At 37.9% G+C, this 21,342-nt stretch overlaps 1 protein-coding gene across 2 annotated transcripts; it reads left to right on the forward strand.

The window, feature by feature from the left end:
• Positions 1-10,066: 10,066 nt before the first annotated feature.
• Positions 10,067-16,862, forward strand: G6PC2 (glucose-6-phosphatase catalytic subunit 2). 2 transcript variants are annotated; one of them, XM_002812561.5, is made up of 5 exons: positions 10,067-10,284; positions 11,202-11,311; positions 13,285-13,396; positions 15,455-15,570; positions 16,351-16,862. In XM_002812561.5, exons 1-5 carry the CDS (start codon positions 10,067-10,069, stop codon positions 16,860-16,862), a joined length of 1,068 nt encoding a protein of 355 aa, XP_002812607.3. The 2 variants fall into 2 exon arrangements, with proteins under 2 accessions (XP_002812607.3, XP_009236072.1); XM_009237797.1 differs by lacking the exon at positions 15,455-15,570 and having other exon boundaries at positions 16,351-16,375.
• Positions 16,863-21,342: the final 4,480 nt, after the last annotated feature.

The following is a 21,342-nucleotide window of genomic DNA, read 5'->3' on the forward strand; positions in this document are numbered from 1 at the left end:
TGAAGTCAAAGTTATTATTTAAATCTTAGACTATGATATGTTTGTGAAAATAAAGCCTCTTATTATACACCAAAAGGTCTTTACTATACTAGTTTCTTTTCATTTTCATCAACAATACAAACACCAACAAGAAATAAATATGTAAAAAACATTCTCAGAGGACCAGATATTAGCCATTCTTTATCCAAGAACTAAATTAAGACCTATGAAATCAGGACAAGTTATTATGAATATTTAACACTTCACAATATGCCCAAAAGTCACCTTGCAGCCTAGAGACTGCTATTAATACAGTTAGACACAGAGTTTACTATGATAAATCTCCTTTCATTTCCAAATATTTTCCCAAGAACTTCTGATTTTATTTATCTGATACTATTTACCTTAAAGCAAAATTTTATGAGTTGAGTATCTCAGAACTTCAGCTGATTGAGTGCTGGTACTCAGTTTTAGGGTTTTCACAGTACCAAATTAGTGAAGACAGTATTTAAGAAGATTCATGGAAGAGGGCTGACTTGGTACCATGTTGATGAATTCCTCACTGGGTTTTTACACTGGTCTTTATCAGACTGTTCAGTGAAGATTCTTGCTCTCTTTGGGTCTTCAGCTGAGGGGAGTGATTGCCCTACCAATGTGCTGTTTTTAGGGCAGCCTCAGGGTGTCTATTGTTTTTGATTCTTTGAGTGCTCCTCCCCAACCAGGATGTGAGGAAGAAGTTTCTTTGTCATTTGTCAAAATTTTTATTTCTGAAAGACTGGCTGAATAATTTCTCTCTAATCCCCAAGGATAGCTAGAGACAACCAGCTCTTCTTTCTGCTCAGTACACAGAATAGGGCCTCCAGCTTTCTCAGCATTAAAAAGGGGAAAACAGACCCCCTGACCCATCATTATTCACACAACTCCACCATCACCACCACCACCATACTTACGTACCTTTCATTTCAACCCAACCAGGGTTTACTGAGTTTCTATTTTGTGCCAGGTACTGAGCTGAGCACTACCTTCTCTGGGATATATGGTCTGTGACCCAGGGTTGGGTTTCTGCAGGGTGGGGAATAGAAAGATGCCACATATTCCCAGGCTGGAGGTGTTTCTGGATGGTGATTATAGTCTTGCTCAGACTGAATGCTCCATTGCTCCTCCCCTGAAAACTTAATTCTTTCTCCAATGGGTGAAGGACAGTGGGGTATAAGGATAAAAGATCATTGTCCTCCATTGCACATACACTTGCTGGGTAGATACTTTGCATCTTGCGGGGCAGAGCTAAGGATAGAAATGATCATGAATAACATGGTTTAGACTATAAGTTCCCCACCTGTAAGTATAAGGTTATCTTTACGACATTCACATTTATGCTGACATTCACATTTATACTTTCAACATCCATTCACTGAGAAAATTAGAAATGATAAAAGTTACTATGAATTCAAAAGAGGAGTCTCTTCTTGCAGATTCCAGGTTGAGGACCTACAATATTGAAAATGAAAAGATTCTTGAACAGAAACTTTCAATCTTCTAGATTTCTGAATGGCCTATGTCAAACACTGCAATAGATGATTTAAGAAGGCAAGTTTTCTGACAATTGCTATAAAGTACAGTATCCAAAGTGGAGTCAATGCCAGGTTACACTTGGACTCTTTCATCTCCTTCCTAGAATTAAAAAAATAAAATAAAATAAAGGAAGGGCTGGGACCTTGTATCAGTCTGTTCTCACATTGCTATAAGGAAATACCTGAGACTGGGTAATTTATAAAGAAAAGAGGTTTAATTGGCTCATGGTCTGCAAGCTGTACAGGAAGAAGAGCAGCATCTGCTTTCAGGGAGGCTTCAGGAAACTTCCAATCATGGCAGAAGGCGAATGGGGAGAAGGTACTTCATGTGCCAAAGCAGGAGCAAGGGAGATCAGGGGGAGGGGGAGGTGCCACTCACTTTTAAATGACCAGATCTCATGAGAGCTCACTCACTGTTACAAAGACAGTACCAAGAGGATGGTATTAAACCATTCATAAGAAATCCACCCTCATGATCCAATCCCCTCCCACCACTATGCTGGAGGTCTGATATGGTTTGGATCTGTGTGGTAGAAGGAAGTCACCAAATTTTATCCCCCCAAAAGAAACTATAAAACTGGGCCAAATTATCAAAAACAACCATTTAAGTGACCTGGAAATTGACTAACAGATTACAGCAAACTAAGAAGCATTTATTCATGAAAAACTACTCAAAAACATTATGCTAAGTGAAAGAAGCCAGGTGCAAAAGACTACATATACTATGATTTAATTTACATAAAATAACCATAAAAGGCAGATTCCCAGACACAGAAAGCAGTTCAGTTTTTGCATGGGGCTGGGAGCAGACCCAGGCACTGACTGCCAAAGTGCATGAAGGAACTTTCTGGGGTGCTAGAGATGTTCTGAAACTGGTTTGTGTCAATTACTGGCAACTCTATAAATATACTAAAAATCATGGAATTTATACATTTATAATGAGGAAGTTCATAGTATATAAATTGTAACTCAATAAGTGTTAAAATTAAAAATAAAAGATGAAGGATATCAGAGCTTCAGATGAAAAAAGACTACATTTCCCAAGCACTCAGAAAACATTCAATATAGTAAGAAAAATATCCAGGTTATTTTTATTATGGTAAAATACTCATAACATAAAACTTACTGTCTTAATCATTTTTAAGTGTACAGTAAAGGGATGTTGAGTGTATTCACAGCGTTATGGAACCATCACCACTATTCATCTCCAGAACTCTTTTTATTAAAAACTCTGCCCATCAAATAACAAATCTGTCTTTCTTCCCCTCACACCCTGGTAACCACCATTCTACTTTCTGTCTGTATGAATCTGACTACTCTAGGTACAATTTTTAAATTGTCTCATAAATGTCAAAGATGAGGATTTCTTTTACAGCTTTTAAATACATTAATTAATTAATGTTAATGTCTTTAGGTGTGATAATTTTATTATCTCATTTATATTCTTGAATATTTTTTCCCTTTCATCCTACAGTTTGCATTTCTAAATTCTACTCATGTCTCAAGGCCCAGCCACTTGCCATCTCCTCCACAAAAGCTCCCTAATCTCACAGACTGAAAGTTATGTCTGCCTTTCCTTTTTTCCATTCACCCTATCTGTTCACCTCTAAGGACACAATGGTATGTGATTTATGTAAATATTGTATCTTCCCTACTAGACCACAAGCTTCTTGAGGTCTGATCTATCTCTGTCCTGTGTGGTACACGTAAGAGTCTGTGTCTAGACTTATGCTTCTCAAGAGTGAGAGGTTCTCCACCCAACAACATCACCATTATCTGGGAACTTAGAAATACAAAGTCTCAGACCCCACTCTATTTTTAGTGAATCAAAGATTAGGAGTCCCTGTAATCTGTGTTTTAACGAGCCCTTCAGGGGAGTTGGATGAATATTAAAGTTTGAGAGCCACTGCTTTACACAATTTCTCTACACAGTACTTCTTAAGTCATCTATAAAAATGAACACAGCTATACAATATATTAACTCTACTTTGAAGAAAGTTAATAGTACTGCTCAATAGGCAACTCTGTTGGGTCCTTTGGTAATCCAAGAAAAAGTGTATAGATGTACATAGGTCATGATCATTTCTAGAGAAAAGTACCTAAGAAGATTAATGGAGGGGGGTACTTGGAAGAGCTGTAGCAGGGCCATTTATAATAGTGTCATTATGGATTGCCAATATTCCTGGGATGCTAGCCAGAATGAAGGTAATGATTTTCTGAAAGTCACTAGGGTCTAAATTCCATCTGAAATAAATCCATTTTAAATTGCAAGGTGACACTGGAGATATCTCAGTTTATTTTAGAGAAGGCAGATAAGTTTGTGGTAAAAGAATAATGACCATGCAGAGACATTAAAGGTCAATGCCTACAAAATATATTTTTGTTTACTGCCACCTCATAAATAACACAAGCTAAAGTCAAATATCTCTGAATGGTGTTGAATTGTAGCAAGCACTATAACTCAGTGATGAATGGTTCAATAAGAAATATCTTGTGGTTATATAATATTTGATGTGGTGAAACATATTGGAGAAATTCTATCCTCTGTCCCACTATGTAATACAGGTAGGGATTTACTGTAAATCAAAATCTCAGAAAAATTTAAATGAATCGGAATGAGAACATTCTAGAAAGAACTGGAAGTATTCAACTACAGGGAAGAACTAAAAAACAAGGCAGCAGTATAGGGTTTGGGGACCGACTATAGCAGTAAAATATTTAAGAAATAAACAGTCATTAAGAGGAAGGACGTCATTAAGACAAGAAACTCATGCTAGGGTGTTTGGAGTTATGACGATATCTCTGAGGAAACTGGGGAAATGGGAGGATCCTGGGTATAGGCCCCATGGATAGTGCAGGGATTCCAGTGAACCTCAAGCTGTACTTAATTTGGTTGGGTCTGGGATTCCATTGAGAATCTCGTGAAAATCGTGGCTTCTTCCAACAGATACATACAAGCACAAACATTTTGCATGCAATTTTAGGAAGTTCGCTGACCCCTAAATAAATCAATTCATGTTATAGACTGCCTGGTGACTGAAGAGATCTGGCTAAGGTTAGACCCCAAAGCACAGACTCATAAAGATTTCTTCCACTCCAAAAGTGCTTTTTCTAACACAGCAGAGTTCTAGTCCTTGAACACTTGGAGGGATCAGATGGAGAGTTCTACTATAGCAGGAAGAAAAGGAGGTGATCCAGTCGGGAATGGTGGCTGGCTGTATAATTTTTGAAAACCATCTCCTAATGTGTAGGGCATTTGGCTTGATTCCCAGATGCAATAGTGAGCAATTCAGACTTGTCTCTGCTCTGTTGGAGTTGACAGTGACCAATTAAAACACTTAGATGACTAAATATTAGTATGAAAACAGGGGAGCCAGGATAGAGGAAAAAAGAGAGTGAGAGGTGGGGTGGGGGGAGAAGAAAAGAGAGGAGAGAACAGAGTGGGGAAGAGGCAGAGATGTCAGAGTACAAAAGAGAAGCAACATAAGAATTGTGTATAAGAGCAAAATTGTATCACTTTACCCTACTTCTACTCTGATCAAGAATGTCAGAGCTTGAATTCAATTCCACATTTACAGACTATTTGGCAAAATAAGAATAACTAATATAATTATAGCTAGTATTTTTTGAGTATTTACCTTGTGCCTTAAAAAAAGATAATAAAAAGGAGATCTAAAAGGAAGAATATGGAAACAGACCACGCCTGCATCCATGGGAAAGAGTGGAATAATACAGACCCCCAAATAAGGCAAATGAAAAAAAAATGACTTAAGGTAGAAGTTGAGAAAGTGGTACAAGAAGAGGCCAACTCCACACAGGAGGTACAGGAGGGGTATCTTTCAAGGGAATGATGAATGAAGACAGCGCTTCTAAAAATTGATGGGTATAGAAACCATGTGGAAACTTACTAAAATGCTTTCTGGATTTTATTTCCAAAATGTCTCACTCTGTGATCTGGAGTGGGCCTGGAAATTGCATGCAGGTGGCAGGAGGAAGGTGGTCCACAGGTCACACTTTAGGAAAGACAACTTCAAAAAGAGGATGAGTACAGGTGGATCTAACCTCTTTTGGATCTTGGTCTGGATAGGTTGAATGTGACTTTGTTCCATCATTTGGTGAACTGATTTTGGACAGACCTTAAACTCTGACAACTTTGGCTTTGAAATGACCCAGCTTGTCAGGCAGGCTCTGTCATTGGAGGGAAGAGCTCCAATGGAAGATTACTAGTGTCAGAAAGAACCAACCTCCTGTATCTCCCTACTGCTGGGGCCCACATAGGATACAGGAACATCCCCACCCTAAGCCGTGGCAACTCGAGTGGCAGACGGTAGATGGAGGAGGACTAAAGAAATGTGTAGAAAGAGATTTCCCACAGGAACAAATCATAAAATACATGTAAGTGCTAAGAATAGCTCACCAGTATAATGGATCAAGTGGTGTTTTCACTTCTTTCATTTTTAAAATTTTGTATGAATCACATCTTAATTTTAATTTTGTTGTATAGCTATGTAAAATATTTACATGGTTTCAAAGTCAAATCTATAAAATAAGTATGTTCAAAGAAGTCTACTTTTTATCCGTGTTCCCTCTACTCTCTTCTCTTCTTTCCTTTATAGAATTTAAAAATATACTTATTTTATATATAATAAAATATATAATTATTATATATAATAAATATATTAATTATATATATTATATTATATTATATATTATATATTATAATACATAATATATTTATAATATATATTATATATAATATAAAATATAATATAATATATATTATATATCATATATTTAATATATATAATATATATAAATTATATATAATAAATTATACAAAATAAATATATACTAAATAGAGGTGGGGTATTGCTTCGTTTCCCAGGCTGGTCTCAAGCTCCTGGCTTCAAGTGATCCTCCCGCCATGGCTTCCCAAAATGCTGGGATTACAGATGTGAGGTACCATCCTTGGCCAAAATATTTTTTAATTGTTTATTCTTCTATTTAATCATGAGCAGATGTGTGTGTTTGTGTGTGTGTACATATATGTGTATATATGTGTGTGCATATATGTTATATATATAATTGTATATATACATATATGCACACACACACAAGGGCTAATATATGTATATATACATATACACACATCTGCATACATATTTATATATGTATGTACACACACACACACATATACACACACAAATATATTAGCCCTTTCTAGAATACACATTATATATATTTTCTCCACCTTAAATACACTTTCTTGACATTGCCACTATATAACATGATCTCTGTGGAGAAATGCATTTTGAGTTTGCACTAACCAAATAACATAGTTTTAAAACACAGGCTCTTTATAATTTAGTACTCATATCAACTTTGTTGATATGAGTGATAATTCATTCACTCAATAAACATTTACTAAATAACTATGATGGGCCCAGGGGCAGTTCCAGGTTTTGTGAAATCTAAAGCTCCTGTTAAATGGCTTTATATAGGCCCCTCTATAAAGCCCCTGTTATATAGGCCCTCTCTTTAATAAAAAGAAAATAAACTCGTGAATACACTCTAAACTATCAATAACCACCTGCCATTTTTTTTTGACAGAGTCTCACTCTGTTGCCCAGGCTGGAGTGCAGTGGCACGATCTCGGCTCACTGCAACCTCCACCTCCTGGGTTTCAAGCGATTCTCCTGCCTCAGCCTCCCGAGTAGCTGGGACTACAGGAGCCCACCACAATGCCCAGCTAATTTTTGTATTTTTTTTTTTAGTAGAGATGATGTTTTACCATGTTGGCCAGGTTGGTCTTAAACTCCTGACCTCAAGTGATCTGCCCACCTCAGCCTCCCAAAGTGCTGGGATTACAGGCGTGAGCCACCGCGCCCAGCCCAACCTACCATCTTAGGGGCCCGTGTGAGCTTTTCCAGCTTCATGGGCAATTGGCTTCTACACGGGCCTGTTATGGGAACTGTGCTTATGGCTGTTGCACAAAGTGGACAGGACCCCTTGTTTTATGGAGCTGTAGTACAGGAGAGAGACGCTAAATATATACACTTGTCATAAATATATAATTATAAATTGTGTTTAACTCCCGGTTATGGGCTGAACTGTGTTCCCTCAAATTCATGTTGAAGTCCTAAGCCCCAGCACCTCCCAAAATGACTGTGTTTGGAGATAGGGTCTTTAAAGGGGTGATTAAGTTAAAATGAGGTCATTAGTATCTTCCTTAATCCAATAAGACTGGTATCCTTATAAAAAGACGAGATTAGAACACACCCATATAGCAGGGAAGACCATGTGAAGACATAGAGAGTAGACAGTCATCTACAAGCCAAGGACAGAGGCTCAGAAGAAATCAATGCCACTGACGTGTTGATTTCAGACTCCTAGTTTCCTATATTTCTGTTGTGTAAGCCACCCAGTCTGGTACTTTGTTATGGCAGCCCTAGCAGACTCAAACAACATCCTAGGAGAAAAGAGTGTTTGAGAGAAAGTATTGTCAGACGAGTGGTGAGGATGCTGGTCAGAGAAGGCATCACCGATGGATGCATAGAAGCTAAGATACGAAAAGACTAAAAATGATGAACTACGAGAAATAAGCAGATTAGCAGATGCTGTTAAAGGGTGAAAGAAATCAAGATGCTTTCGCTTCACTTAATTATCCCACAGTCTACAGAACCAGGTAGTTCTCGAGAGACAATCTTTCTAAATTAACTGCCATAGATGAAAGGCTAATCACAGACTCTGAGGTGTTGAAGAGCAGGAAGTTTAATTTTTAATTGGAAGACAAAATGTATTTGATATCATTCACATCCTGATTTAAGGATAAGACATTTCTGAAGAAAATGAGTATTATGAATTATGTAGATCAAACACTTTTTAGAAAAAGAATAAAGGGAAGTTATGCTCTTCCTCATGGCTCATTAAAGAGATTATGGAAATTACAGAACCTGAATACGCAAAACAAAGAAAAGCCAGAAGCATAGACTCTAATTAGTTAAGGCTAATTCCTTATATGAATTGCCTTAGCGCAATGATTCTAAGCCCCTCATACCACATTGGAACCAGGTGAGAAGTATTTTAATAATACCAATGCCCAAATTCCATTACCAGAAATATAATTGATCTCAGGTGGGACACAGTTATGGCAATTTAAAAAGCACCCCAAAAGATGTTAATGGTCAGTCAATGCATTTCTTCCAGGTAAGGTACCAATAGACACTGAAGCCCAGTAAAAATGGTGCTGTTAAATGATGGGACACAAAACTCGAAGAGAAGTTCAAAGTGATAGATAGAGCCTGTGAAGGACTCTAGTGAAGTCTTTTGTCTTTACTTAGGCCATGGTAAGCAAAGACAAAAATCTGAATGATAAAATAACAAGTAAGGTTACCTAGATCCATCCCTGGCCACCTTGTGAGGCTTTGTTGCTTTCCCACTAATCCTCCTAGACACAATCCAGCTCTCTAAACCCAACATCTCTCTGACTTAGATCCATAGCCTCTTTGTGCTACCCTTCTGTTCATTCTCAGTCTACCCTGGTCCATAGCCCAGGGTCCAGTCATAGTCCATAGTCCAGGACCAGAGTCCTGGTCTATAGTCTAGTCATAGTCCACAGCCGTAGATTACGGACCTATGACAGGTCCATAGCCTCTTTGTGCTACCCTTCTGTTCATTCTCAGCATTTGTTTGGTGCTTTCCACTTCTGTTTAACACTGGGTTCTCAACAAACCATTTTCCTGATTGATCAAAAGCCCTTTGATGTCTATTCCTATCTTTGTCACATGAATCATTCCCCATTCCTCTCAACTGTATTCTCTAGTTAATAAAAGATACAATTTGATCCTAACACATTTCTATTATCCAAATGACTTTCATATCTGCTTTCTTGTCTTGTAGTCAAAAAACAACACATTTCTTTCCCTGTTCCATATATAGTCTATCATTCTTTTGGATAAAGAAAATTGAACTATTTCTTATTTTAAATCAGTGATCAGAAAATAATGTCATATCATATATTTTTCATACCCAGATATTTATTCAACCATTTTCCTCAAAGACCCAATAAAATAGAGAGCCACAGCCTATCTTAAATTAAAATGCAGGGCTTTATGGGCTATTTGACATGCAATAACTATTTGCAAAGTCTTTTCACCAAACATAGAAATTGCTAATGTCTGACCTTGGAGGAAATGAACTGTACAAAAAATTTCAAACAAACATGATCCAACTGTTCACACAAAAGGGAGGTTGCATAAGAAATTCATTGTGTTTCTATCCAAACTTCCCCCTCGAATTGCCACAGATCAGCATGTACTTCACTCTTTGCCACCAATTAAAATCATAAATAGATGAGCTTTTCAGCAGAGGAGGGCTGGTGTGCCCTCTCCACAGATGGTCAGCATCACATGTTGCAGTAATGGCTCGACATGCCACAAAGGCACAGTATAAAAACGGTGGGAATTAGAGAGCTTCAGCTCCAATTGCTCTATGTTTAGAATTGCCTCTTATTCAAGATGGATTTCCTTCACAGGAATGGAGTGCTCATAATTCAGCATTTGCAGAAGGACTACCGAGCTTACTATACTTTTCTAAATTTTATGTCCAATGTTGGAGACCCCCGGAATATCTTTTTCATTTATTTTCCACTTTGGTTTCAACTTAATCAGACAGTTGGAACCAAGATGATATGGGTAGCAGTCATTGGGGATTGGTTCAATCTTATATTTAAATGGTAAGATTTCTGTTTTATTTCATTTTTCCTAAGATTTATCCTTAAATTTGTGACTTTGGCATAATGATCACATTTCAGATGTATATCGTTTTACTTGGAAAATCTTTCAAACATACCAGTTAACTTGAAACACCAGATTCATAAGTAGAACTTTTAAAAGGCACAGAAATGTATGTGTGTATATATATATATATATATATTTTTTTTTTTTTTTTTTTTTTTTTTTGAGACAGAGTTTCGCACTTGTTGCCCAGGCTGGAGTGCAATGGCGCAATCTCGGCTCACCGCAACCTCTGCCTCCCAGGTTCAAGCAATTCTCCCACCTCAGCCTCCCGAGTATCTGGGATTACAGGCATGTGCCACCACACCCAGTGAATTCTGTATTTTTAGTAGAGACAGGGTTTCTCTATGTTGGTCAGGCTGGTCTCTAACTCCCGAACTCAGGTGATCCACCGACTTTGGCCTCCTAAAGTGCTGGGATTACAGGTGTGAGCCACCGCGCCAGGCCAGAAATGTGTACTTTAATGACTTATAAGTAATTCCCAAACCCCTGTAACACATATTCTGTGATCAAGAATTACTTAAATGAGCAGCGTGATAATGAACAAATTGATAATTCTAGGGACAAATTTTGATATTTCCAGTCTAAGTATCCAAAGCACCCATAAGACATTCCCTGCAAGGGAAAAAAGCCCCCATGTTAATGGAAAACCAGAGTGCCAAAATCCCAAATGACTACCACCTTTAATAATGTGTGAGACACCAGGACCTAAGTTTTTTCAAAGTCTCTTAATCATGAACTTTCACAATTAACCCTGCGCTTGAGTCATTTTTTATAGGAAAGAATTGCTAATCTCCAATTAAATAATAGCTGTGTATTTAAATATATATGCATGTTTATAATTCTTTAAATACAGGATATTATTTGGTGATCGACCTTACTGGTGGGTCCAAGAAACTCAGATTTACCCAAATCACTCAAGTCCATGCCTTGAACAGTTCCCTACTACATGCGAAACAGGTCCAGGTAAGCTATTACAGCAACCTCCAGTTACTGAAGATCTTCCAATAGAGAATCATTACACAGAGTTATCATCTAGTAACTGATATTATATAGGGTAGTAAAGAAAATCTCATGAGTGAGGATGCTAAAACTTCATAACAATCAAAATTACTAATGAGGAAGCAAAGCAAAAAAAATACTCAAATTCCATTTTGTTATTTATGAAAGGATAGATTGGGAGAAAACTCCTCAAATGATTAAATACTTGGTGTTACTTTTCAGAAGAATATAATGGCTTGATACAAAAACAAGAAACAGTTAACTAGAACAAATTCTCAAGGAACTAGACTAAGATCTTAGAAATGTTGGTTAATCTGCTGCTAAGCAACTTTCAAAGTTATTATAGGTCTTCTGAGTATCTCACGAATGAGGGAGGAGTAGACAAGTCTTCTGTAAGAAACGTAAGGACTTCTCAATGTTACTATAGCCAGTAAAGACTATTTCTAACCCTAGAACAATCTCTTTAAGACATATTTTTTCTCTGTACACAAGTAGGCTTCTTGGGCCAGTTCTTTTTTATTCTAGGTAAGATTCTGTATGAGTATAAAATCTTTATTGTGATAGTTGATTATAAGACTGTTTAAAAAGTTTTTTGAAACATATATTTAAAAATTACGTTTTAATTTATAAGAATGTGTTATATTGTACCTCATCATTTTACATAGCATAACATTCTTGCCAATTGACATCCTTCGAAACTAACTCTGAGTAAAGGGTAGTAGAGAATGTGTAAATTCCTAATGAGTGTTCTGAATATGTCTTTTTTGTTCCCATAGAAGTAGACATACATCTGTTATATTGCTTATTACACTAAACGATATAACTAATTCTTTATATATCCGATTGTCTAGACTGGGTGTTCCATCAGGGGAGGGATGATGCATAGTTTATCTTTGTGAAACCAAAGTGTGATAAATGGATGAATGGATGGATGGGTAACATTTGAGACCACTGAAATGTTACCGTGGTCAATTCCAGCCCACGTCTTATAAGGCATGTTTTCCACCTTATAAGACATTTTCTGGAAGGAGAGAGAGAGAAAAGAAAGAAAGACTGCATCTCTCGGGGAGATGTCCAATTCATCTAGGCATAGTTTTTAAAAGGCTCTGAGAATTCCTGCAGACAAGAAATAGGTCTGTCTTTGTTTAACAAATAAGAGACTGGTATTTAATTTGAATGAACTACTAGGTGAAAAATCGAGGAGGACATTTAAGTAAACTGATTAATAAAAAATTCAGTAGCATGGAAAAGGCATTCTGGAAGTAGAAAGGCTACTGTCTGCAGGCTTTTTCTGCTAGGATTAATGCCGTCTTTACAGCTTCTCCTCATCCTCTATTTTAAAACAAAGATTCTCACTGCAGTGGCCACAAGATAGGCATAGAAGTAGCTGCTAGTACACAGCAGTCATTTGTAAGTCAATCAGCAAATCACTGGCATAGCAATGATATCCTTTAGAGTCTGACTTCTCAGCCCAAGGAAAATAAGCCAACAGAAGATCCAATACAAGCATTAGGGTGGTGCAAAAGTAATTGCGGGTTTTGCCATTACTTTCAATGGCAAAAACCCGCAATTACTTTTGCATTAAACTATTACTTTTTCTTGTCAATTAAAAACAATTAAATATTGAAGAATGAGTAGGGCTGTGGCAGATTTGGGTGCAACTGCCTGAGTTCTTAATTAGCCTTGAGTATATTGATTTCTGGAATTCAATGAACCTGAAAATCTGGGAAAAAAATTTTTTGAGACAGTGTTTCTCAGGCTCAATTTAACTCAATTTTTCTTATTTCTACCCACTTCTAAAGATTACATATAGCCTGTGTCTTGTGGTTTTTTTCTGAGTTACTCATAATTTTCATGGTGAATATGCTATTCTATTATTCATTTCTGATCTTGATAGTTAACCACTTTTCAAATGGACGGACACTTTGTTGTTGCAGGAAGTCCATCTGGCCATGCAATGGGCTCGTCCTGTGTCTGGTATGTCATGGTAACCGCTGCCCTGAGCCACACTGTCTGTGGGATGGATAAGTTCTCTATCACTCTGCACAGGTCAGCTTTGCTGCAGTTTCTGTAGCACTGGAATACAACAGTTTTTAATACAGAAAGTCTTGTCCAAAAATTAATTTTAGTGCAGTTTTAGTCAATGAGCAAAATGTGCTCATTCTATTCTTTCACAGACAAAATAACAAAATGAATAGAAAACTAATATTTTGCTTTAAGATAATAGCCTAATTAGCTCATAGCTATCTCCGCTTTTCAAGTTGAAAATGTTTAACTGATTAATGACTTGCTATAAATGTGCCTCTGGGTTTCCAAAATGCAATAATTATTTTGATAACTCATAAATAAGTCATCTAAAATTATACAGCATAAGGAAACATTTTTGCATGCACATTCCCTTGCTTTAAAATTAACTGGAAGTTTTGAGAATCATCATTCTCCTTGACTGCATCAGTTTATTCAGTAAAATTATGCTTCCTTCTTTGAATAGCCAATGCTTTTGATTTCAGTAACATATATTCCAGCTTTAAAGAGAACACAAACTTTTTAATTAAAAACATTGTAGAAGCAAACAAATTTGAATGTTAGTAGATTTAATGTTAGTAGGTTTCTTAATGTTTAGAAAGATCTAGAACTTAAAGGTTACTCACAGTTGCTTAGAAATTGGGTTGTTCCCTTCTCTTCTTTCCTGAAATACTTTGTCATTAAAACAATCCTGAGTACCAATTTAGCCATAAATTAGGTGACTTGAAATTAAATTTGCAAGTTAACCTTAAAAAAATACTGTAACATATGCCATTATTAAAAAGTTTTCTAAAATGAAAAAAGTCAAGATCTATCACATATTCCACTTTTTAGAGTAGTATTGGATAATATAAAAAACAAACAACTAAAGGAATTTGGGTGTCTTAAAAGTTTATTCTAATGAGACTGTGACCTGTATGCCTTAATGTATTTATTGCCCAACCCAAAACAACAACAGTAAAAAGGTGTTACAATGTAAAAAAGTTAGTATTTTCTGTTTACAGACAATTTTCAAAGTAGGAATCTAGGTCAGTTTTGCCTTTTCTCTATACTGTATTCCTGCCTCCAATGACCAAACCTGAAAAAATATGTTTCTTCTAAGAAAAAAGTTCTCATAACTCCTTTTTAATTTTTATAACTGCAGTATTTTCTTCATCTATAAAATTTTACTGAGTGTGTGCTTCTTACCTTTACATTACCAAATTCTTGTTTATTCTTCTTCCACATTGATATCCCACTTACTTCTCCTTTCAAAGCCTCATTTCTCTGTGTTCCTTAGCATTTATATAACCAAATTTCAGTCTGATTATCAGGAACAAACCATTCAAGGATTCCTGGAACTCAATACTGCTAACACTTTTTTTTTTCCAATGGCATGCATTGCTTGGATTTTAATATATTGTATGTTTTTTGTGCATTGCTGTTTTTAATCCAAAGCATATAACCTATAGGTCAATTCCCCTGTTCTCTATTTTCTGTGTCTCAAAAAAAAAAACAAAACAAAAAACAAAAAAAAAAAAACCCAAAACAAAAGAAAAAAAAAAAACAAGAAACAAGGACTTTTGAAAATCTGTGAAATTAAACCCAATGAAAATTTGCCCCAGATAGAATGCTCATGTGCTTTTTCATCTGGATGGTAGCTGCTTTTCTACTGAGTTTTCCTCAAGCAAAGAAAGGTTGAGAAAGGAGGCACATAGGGCAGGGCATGAAAATATATATGGTTTATTCTTGGTCATTCTGGATATTAGTAATTCCCCCAAACTTGAATTTCCCCTACTCCATTAAAACAATTATTCTTATTTAATGGATGTCAAATTGACTTCCTTTTTAATATTTATTAAATCTCAGCATATAGCACTGGTTAAATTTAATGCATTGAGAAATGTAGAAATCTCTGTTAAAACTTCTCAAATCCTATGGACTATGTGGGAAACAACAATTTGAAAAAAAATATTCTAAAATCATGATGCTATGTCAGTTAGAAGATTCTTCGGAGAAGGATCATCTGATGTCACCCCCTCTAATTTTATGAGTGATACAGTTTCTTTGCTTTTTACGCTTGTATCTATTCTTCCATCGTAGACTGACCTGGTCATTTCTTTGGAGTGTTTTTTGGTTGATTCAAATCAGTGTCTGCATCTCCAGAGTATTCATAGCAACACATTTTCCTCATCAAGTTATTCTTGGAGTAATTGGTGGTAAATATGATCACTTACCCTTAGTTGTGTCCTTTGAAAGCTTTAGCTTCATTTGTTTAAGGGTATCAGATTCTCCCCGGTAATCAACTTTCCAATTTCAGAGGTAATTCTGTGAAGTCACTGATACTAAATGCTACCCTGGGAGATGAGGTGGTGCAACATACCTCTCATAGCCTCCATGTACAAAGTGACACAATCTCAGTGGTGTAAATGCACAATTACTTCACGAGGTGGGCTTTTCTGAAGTGAAATTAGAACTAAGTCTAACTCCCAAACCATCACTTCAGACAGTGTGCTTGTGTCTTGCATCAGGGAACTTAATGACTCTGAGCCCTGCACACTGTGCCATTCTCTCTGAAACATGTGAAGTGACTATTACGGACTCCATTTAGTAGCTGCTTTGTATTCCTGAAGCAGTGTTCACCATGACTTAGTTTCCATTGTTCAGCACCACCTTACCTTTCAAAGGCTTATTGGCTATGGCAATTGAAATGTTAATTGCAAGTACCTAGATCAGTGCTCTGTCTAAAAAGCGGGTTGTCAGTCAGTGCCACCAACTCCAGAACGATCCTTCTGGACTAGTATGAATAATGAAAACACCGTGGGCAAAACTGCATTTTTAGTTACTGCCTAAATAAGGCTTTGGAAAATGGATAGAACCTCTGTGTCTAATGCCCTTTGTCACTGAAAACTGTGGCAAATCCTTAAATGCAGAGAGGAATGATCCTCGAGGGGCTCAAGGGCACACAGTCATTGTCAGTGTCTCTTTCCAATCCTCAGGCATGCTGGTGGCAGAGGCCTTTGAACACACTCCAGGCATCCAAACGGCCAGTCTGGGCACATACCTGAAGACCAACCTCTTCCTCTTCCTGTTTGCACTTGGCTTTTACCTGCTTCTTAGACTGCTCAACATTGACCTGCTGTGGTCCGTGTCCATAGCCAAAAAGTGGTGTGCCAACCCCGACTGGATCCACATTGACACCACGCCTTTTGCTGGACTTGTGAGAAACCTCGGGGTCCTGTTTGGCTTGGGCTTTGCAATCAACTCGGAGATGTTCCTGCTGAGCTGCCGAGGAGGAAATAGCTACACACTGAGCTTCCGGTTGCTCTGTGCCTTGACCTCGTTGACCACACTGCAGCTCTACCATTTCCTCCAGATCCCGACTCACGAAGAGCATTTATTTTACGTGCTGTCTTTTTGTAAAAGTGCATCCATTCCCCTAACTGTAGTTGCTTTCATTCCCTACTGTGTTCATATGTTAATGAAACAAAGTGGAAAGAAGATTCAGTAGAGTGGTGCCTAGAGTTAGTGCTCTGTGTCACAGATCACCCTTCTCCATCCACCAATAGAGCCACAGAGTAGGCACAGACCAGAGGCTTCTAATCCAACATCACAGAATAGCGGCACAGGCCCCATTCCCCATAGAGATGTTTAGTTTGGCCTTCGCACTGGTCTTTTTTTTTTTTTTTTTTAATTTTTTTTTTAATCCTTCAGTTACCAATATTTAAAAACAAGAATATTTGACATAAAAATAGGAAGTTCTGTATTTTTTTGAAAAATCTGATAGTATGACAACACAGAGCCTGCATCCCCAGCTGGAGACAACTGACCAGAGCTGCATACTAACAGTCCCCAGTAGGAGGCAAGGACTCTCCATCTTCTCACAGTCTTCAGCATCCCAGCAGGAGCCCCACTATGATTCCTTTATCTTCTTAAGGCCAGGCTGCATCTGATTCCTGTTGACATTTTAGTGGGGACTACAGCCATATCCATTCTCAGTTTTCAGATGAGGAAATGGAAGCCTATTTAGGTCAAAGAACTTGCCTGGAGTCATGCCACCTTCGGAGCAGGAATTAGAACCCAAGGCTTCTGACACATATCCCCATTACACTGTGTGTTTGACTGTGCACACACGCACATGCTTTTTGTTGGTATGTTTCCTTTTTAGAGCCAGGGACTTGCTCTGTTGCCCAGGCTGGAGTGCAGTGGTGGATAATGGCTCACTGCAGCCTCAAACTCCTGGCTCAAGTGATCCTCCCTCCTCAGCCTCCCATTAGCTAAGACTACAGGTGTGCACCACCATGCCTGGCTAATTTTTGAATACTTTTTTTAGAGCCAGCGTCTTACTATATTTGCCCAGGCTGGTCTTGAACTCCTGGCCTCAAGTGATCCACCCATCTCAGCCTCCCACAGTGCTGGGATTGCAGGCTTGAGCCATTGTATTAATAGTTGGCTTACACTGTCTTTTGTTTCTTCATATACAAGAGGTAAAAATCAGTAAGAATGAATGCTTTCATTTAGATTCTATGATGACTGCCATGTAAATCAGCTACCTTTTCAGAAATGACATTGAAATACTGCATCCTCTTTGACTTATACCCCACACATACATGCAGGGTCTAGGTGGGGCCAACAATGGCTCCAGATATATATACACACGGGTCCAGGGGCAACAGAACAGGCCAGGCTACTGTATGGACTTGAACCTCTGCTTCACTTCTGGTCTCTGTTTTACAGTAGTGCTCACCAATATTTCAATAAATTCTGCTGAACTTACTCTAATAGAACATCATTCAACCACCAAAGACTTATCTCTTCACTATGACATCTCCATACTTTATTTTTAGGAGCCAATCTTTCAAAACCAGAGAAATCAGGTGCCTTCCTCAAAGTCATGCTCCAACCCAGGCCAACTATTAAATGCTTGCATCTGTTAGCTGGATTAGTCTCTATGTATACTGAACTGTGACTAGGAATGCTGGACTGTTGATAACTGTGTCATTTCAATCAAGTACAAGGATTTTGAGGCAGATTTTGCTAGATATCTTAGTAATCCCCCACAATGTTTTATGTAATTCTTCTCAGAATATCAATACATTAACTATTTTAGATGACATATTAAATAATCTATGAATATTAATGAAAACAATACAGTTGAAGTGAGTGTTGTTTAACAAGATAGTAGCCGAGGATAACAAACCTCAAAAAATCAAAGTATTAATTACCCCTTTCCAAGTATATGTATAGAGTATGTGTCATTGCTTTTATAAAATGCACTTAATAGCTTTCTTTCTAAAAGGCAACTGAACTTTCTAAAAGGTAACTGAACTGAACTTGATATTAGTGGTTCGGTGATTCCAAAGCAAAAAGCTGAGGGATTAAGAAAGAATGGCTTAAGAACGAAATTTGTCTCATGTTGCTGGGACACTTGGGATGAAAGAAGTAGAGAAGAATGATTCTTCAGGTGATGACCCTTGCTCATTGGTTCAGTCCCACCCCATGACCCACCATGCTGTACCTTCAGATGCCTTCACATTTCATGATGCATTTGTGTCATTACATCTTCCACACGTCAGAGATCTCATTCCTGTCTAAAATCCCTTTGCCAAATTTCACATAAGATAATGTTAGTCTTGAAGGATTCTGGTACATCCCCTTCATCCTAGTACAATCTCAGCCTGCTTTCACCAAGGCCTGAGGAAACCGGCATTAATAGCCAGCGAATTCTGCAGCAATGATTGACTCTACCATAAATCCCTTCTCCGTTTCCATGGAGAAAGCTATCTTCAGCCACCCCATGGTGCTGTCTGTTGGGCAACACATTACCCTCAGAGGGGGATTGGGATGACGTGTGGGCTTGTTTTCTATAACTAATCCCCAAGAACTCTGCCCCTATCTTCCATAAAGCCCCAGAGTCCCCATGTGAGTAGATTTCCCTCTTTATTCTAGTTGAAGTCTCCTGGAGGGATCCATATGGTGGTAAATTGTTTTTGCAATTGAAACTCCTTAGGCAGCAAGAGGAATTGTTTTTCATAGCCTTGGAGAAAATGCCTGCCCTTAATAATGATGGAAAAGACTCTTCTGTTTCCAATTTATTTGTCAAAAGTAAGTGGAATTGAGCTCATTAAGTACTGTTACTATAACCATATATTCAAAATGTCTACGTATCTACATATTCAGGAGAAAAATGTCAATACCATGAGCTTTTAGGATGAGAAAATCTAGACAAGTGACTCAAGAAACTGTCCAATCAAACCTACATTTGGAAAAAAATACAAAATAATTTATTATTGCTGAAACTAGCTACCAGGAAGAATATTAGTGCCTTTCCTTTGACAACCTATTGATTGGACATCTGCCTAAGAAGGTTAAGTTGGTGCCTTCTTTAGACATATTTCATTATAAAACAGATGGTGATTAAAAGAATTGTTATAAGATGTCCTTGAAACTAAAAGTCAAATCTTGAAATGCTTTACATTTTTTCAAAATTTTTAAATAAATTCAAGATCAAATTGGTACATACATACAAAAATCTTGGTGTAAGAAAAAGTCAAAAGACTTGGTTCTAAAAATGAGATTCTTTTCTTAAGTATTTTAAAACTGTATATTCCAGCACTCTTCAATTGAACTTTTACAGTGATGGAGATGTTCTCTATCTGTGCTGTCCAATATAGTAGCCACTGGCCACAGATGTTTATTGAGCTCTTGAAATGTAGCTGATGCAACTGAGGAAATGCATTTTTTTTTTTTTTTTTTTTTTTTTGAGACGGAGTCTCGCTCTGTTGCCCAGGCTGGAGTGCAGTGGCGCGATCTCAGTTCACTGCAAAGTCCACCTCCTGGGTTCATGCCATTCTCCTGCCTCAGCCTCTGGAGTAGCTGGGACTATAGGCGCCTGCCACCACGCCCGGCTAATTTTTTTGTATTTTTAATAGAGACGGAGTTTCTCCATGTTAGCCAGGATGGTCTTGATCTCCTGACCTCATGATCCGCCCGCCTCAGCCTCCCAAAGTGCTGTGATTACAGGCATGAGCCACCAAGCCCTGCCGAAATGCTTTTTTAACGTTCATTTACTTTTAATTTACATTTAAATAGCCATGTGTGTCTAGTGGCTACTGAATTGGACAGCACAAATCAAGTCTCACGGTGCTTTTCCTTGAAAATAAAACCCAAGTATTTTGTGTATTGTCACTTTTGCCATGTTCCTGTGAGACAACATGAATCAGCCTTAACAGCTCTAAGAAGTTAACAGATATTGCTGCATTTTCCAAAGGGACCCTCTGCAGACCTGGATTCTCTCTCTGCAACTCCCTTCTCTCTCATTCTGTCCTGTGAGCTCTAGCCGCCTTGGTGTCCCTGGAGTCTCAGCTCTGTTGCCTGGAATCAGAGAGTCTGGGTTCACCCTCCCTGCACCATGTTCTGGAAACTCTCTAAGGTCCACAATACTAGCGGGGAGCTTTACCCAGTCCATGACCACATTCTGGATGGCTGGATGGCTTTCTGACGAAGCCTCCCTGCTTCTCTGGGTCTAGCATGTCTGGCATACATGAATGCCCACACCTGTACTTCTGTGGCTATTTATAAACTCTTCCAAAAAGGACCACTCGTGTCCAGTTGCCCCTGAGGATTTTGCCCTCATTGATGGGCTGTCCTAGCCACTTTGGAAATGGCAAACAGCTTCTAGGATGAATTCCTAGATCTCAATATTGCCAGGAAACTAAAATGGGGGTCTAACTTTTCCCCTCCCCTTACTTCGAATGCTTTCAGATGGTGATTTCACTCTGAAGGTAATGTGGTGCCATTTGTCAATTGTTAAAAGTCTATTTTTTTTAAGTTAACAGTAGAAAAGATCTATAAGAAGCAACGACTCCAGAAATTTCTGCCAAATGACAGAAATTCACGAGAAGATTCTAAGACTTAGAAGTGCTTCATCTTCAGCTCTGTAAAGGACGAATGCAGTTTATGTCAAATTTGAGGCAGGTCTGGTGTGGAGT

Source organism: Pongo abelii, chromosome 11 (assembly GCF_028885655.2).
Source record: "Pongo abelii isolate AG06213 chromosome 11, NHGRI_mPonAbe1-v2.0_pri, whole genome shotgun sequence".
NCBI lineage: Eukaryota > Metazoa > Chordata > Mammalia > Primates > Hominidae > Pongo > Pongo abelii.

What these genes read in the sequence shown, in the direction of transcription:
- G6PC2 (XM_002812561.5), top strand. Translation starts at nt 10,067, where the DNA reads ATGGATTTCCTTCACAGGAATGGAGTGCTCATAATTCAGCATTTGCAG. An exon ending in TTCAATCTTATATTTAAATG is followed by an intron (nt 10,285 to 11,201) that starts GTAAGATTTCTG and finishes CTTTAAATACAG; the next exon opens with GATATTATTTGGTGATCGAC. An exon ending in TATTCTTGGAGTAATTGGTG is followed by an intron (nt 15,571 to 16,350) that starts GTAAATATGATC and finishes TCCAATCCTCAG; the next exon opens with GCATGCTGGTGGCAGAGGCC.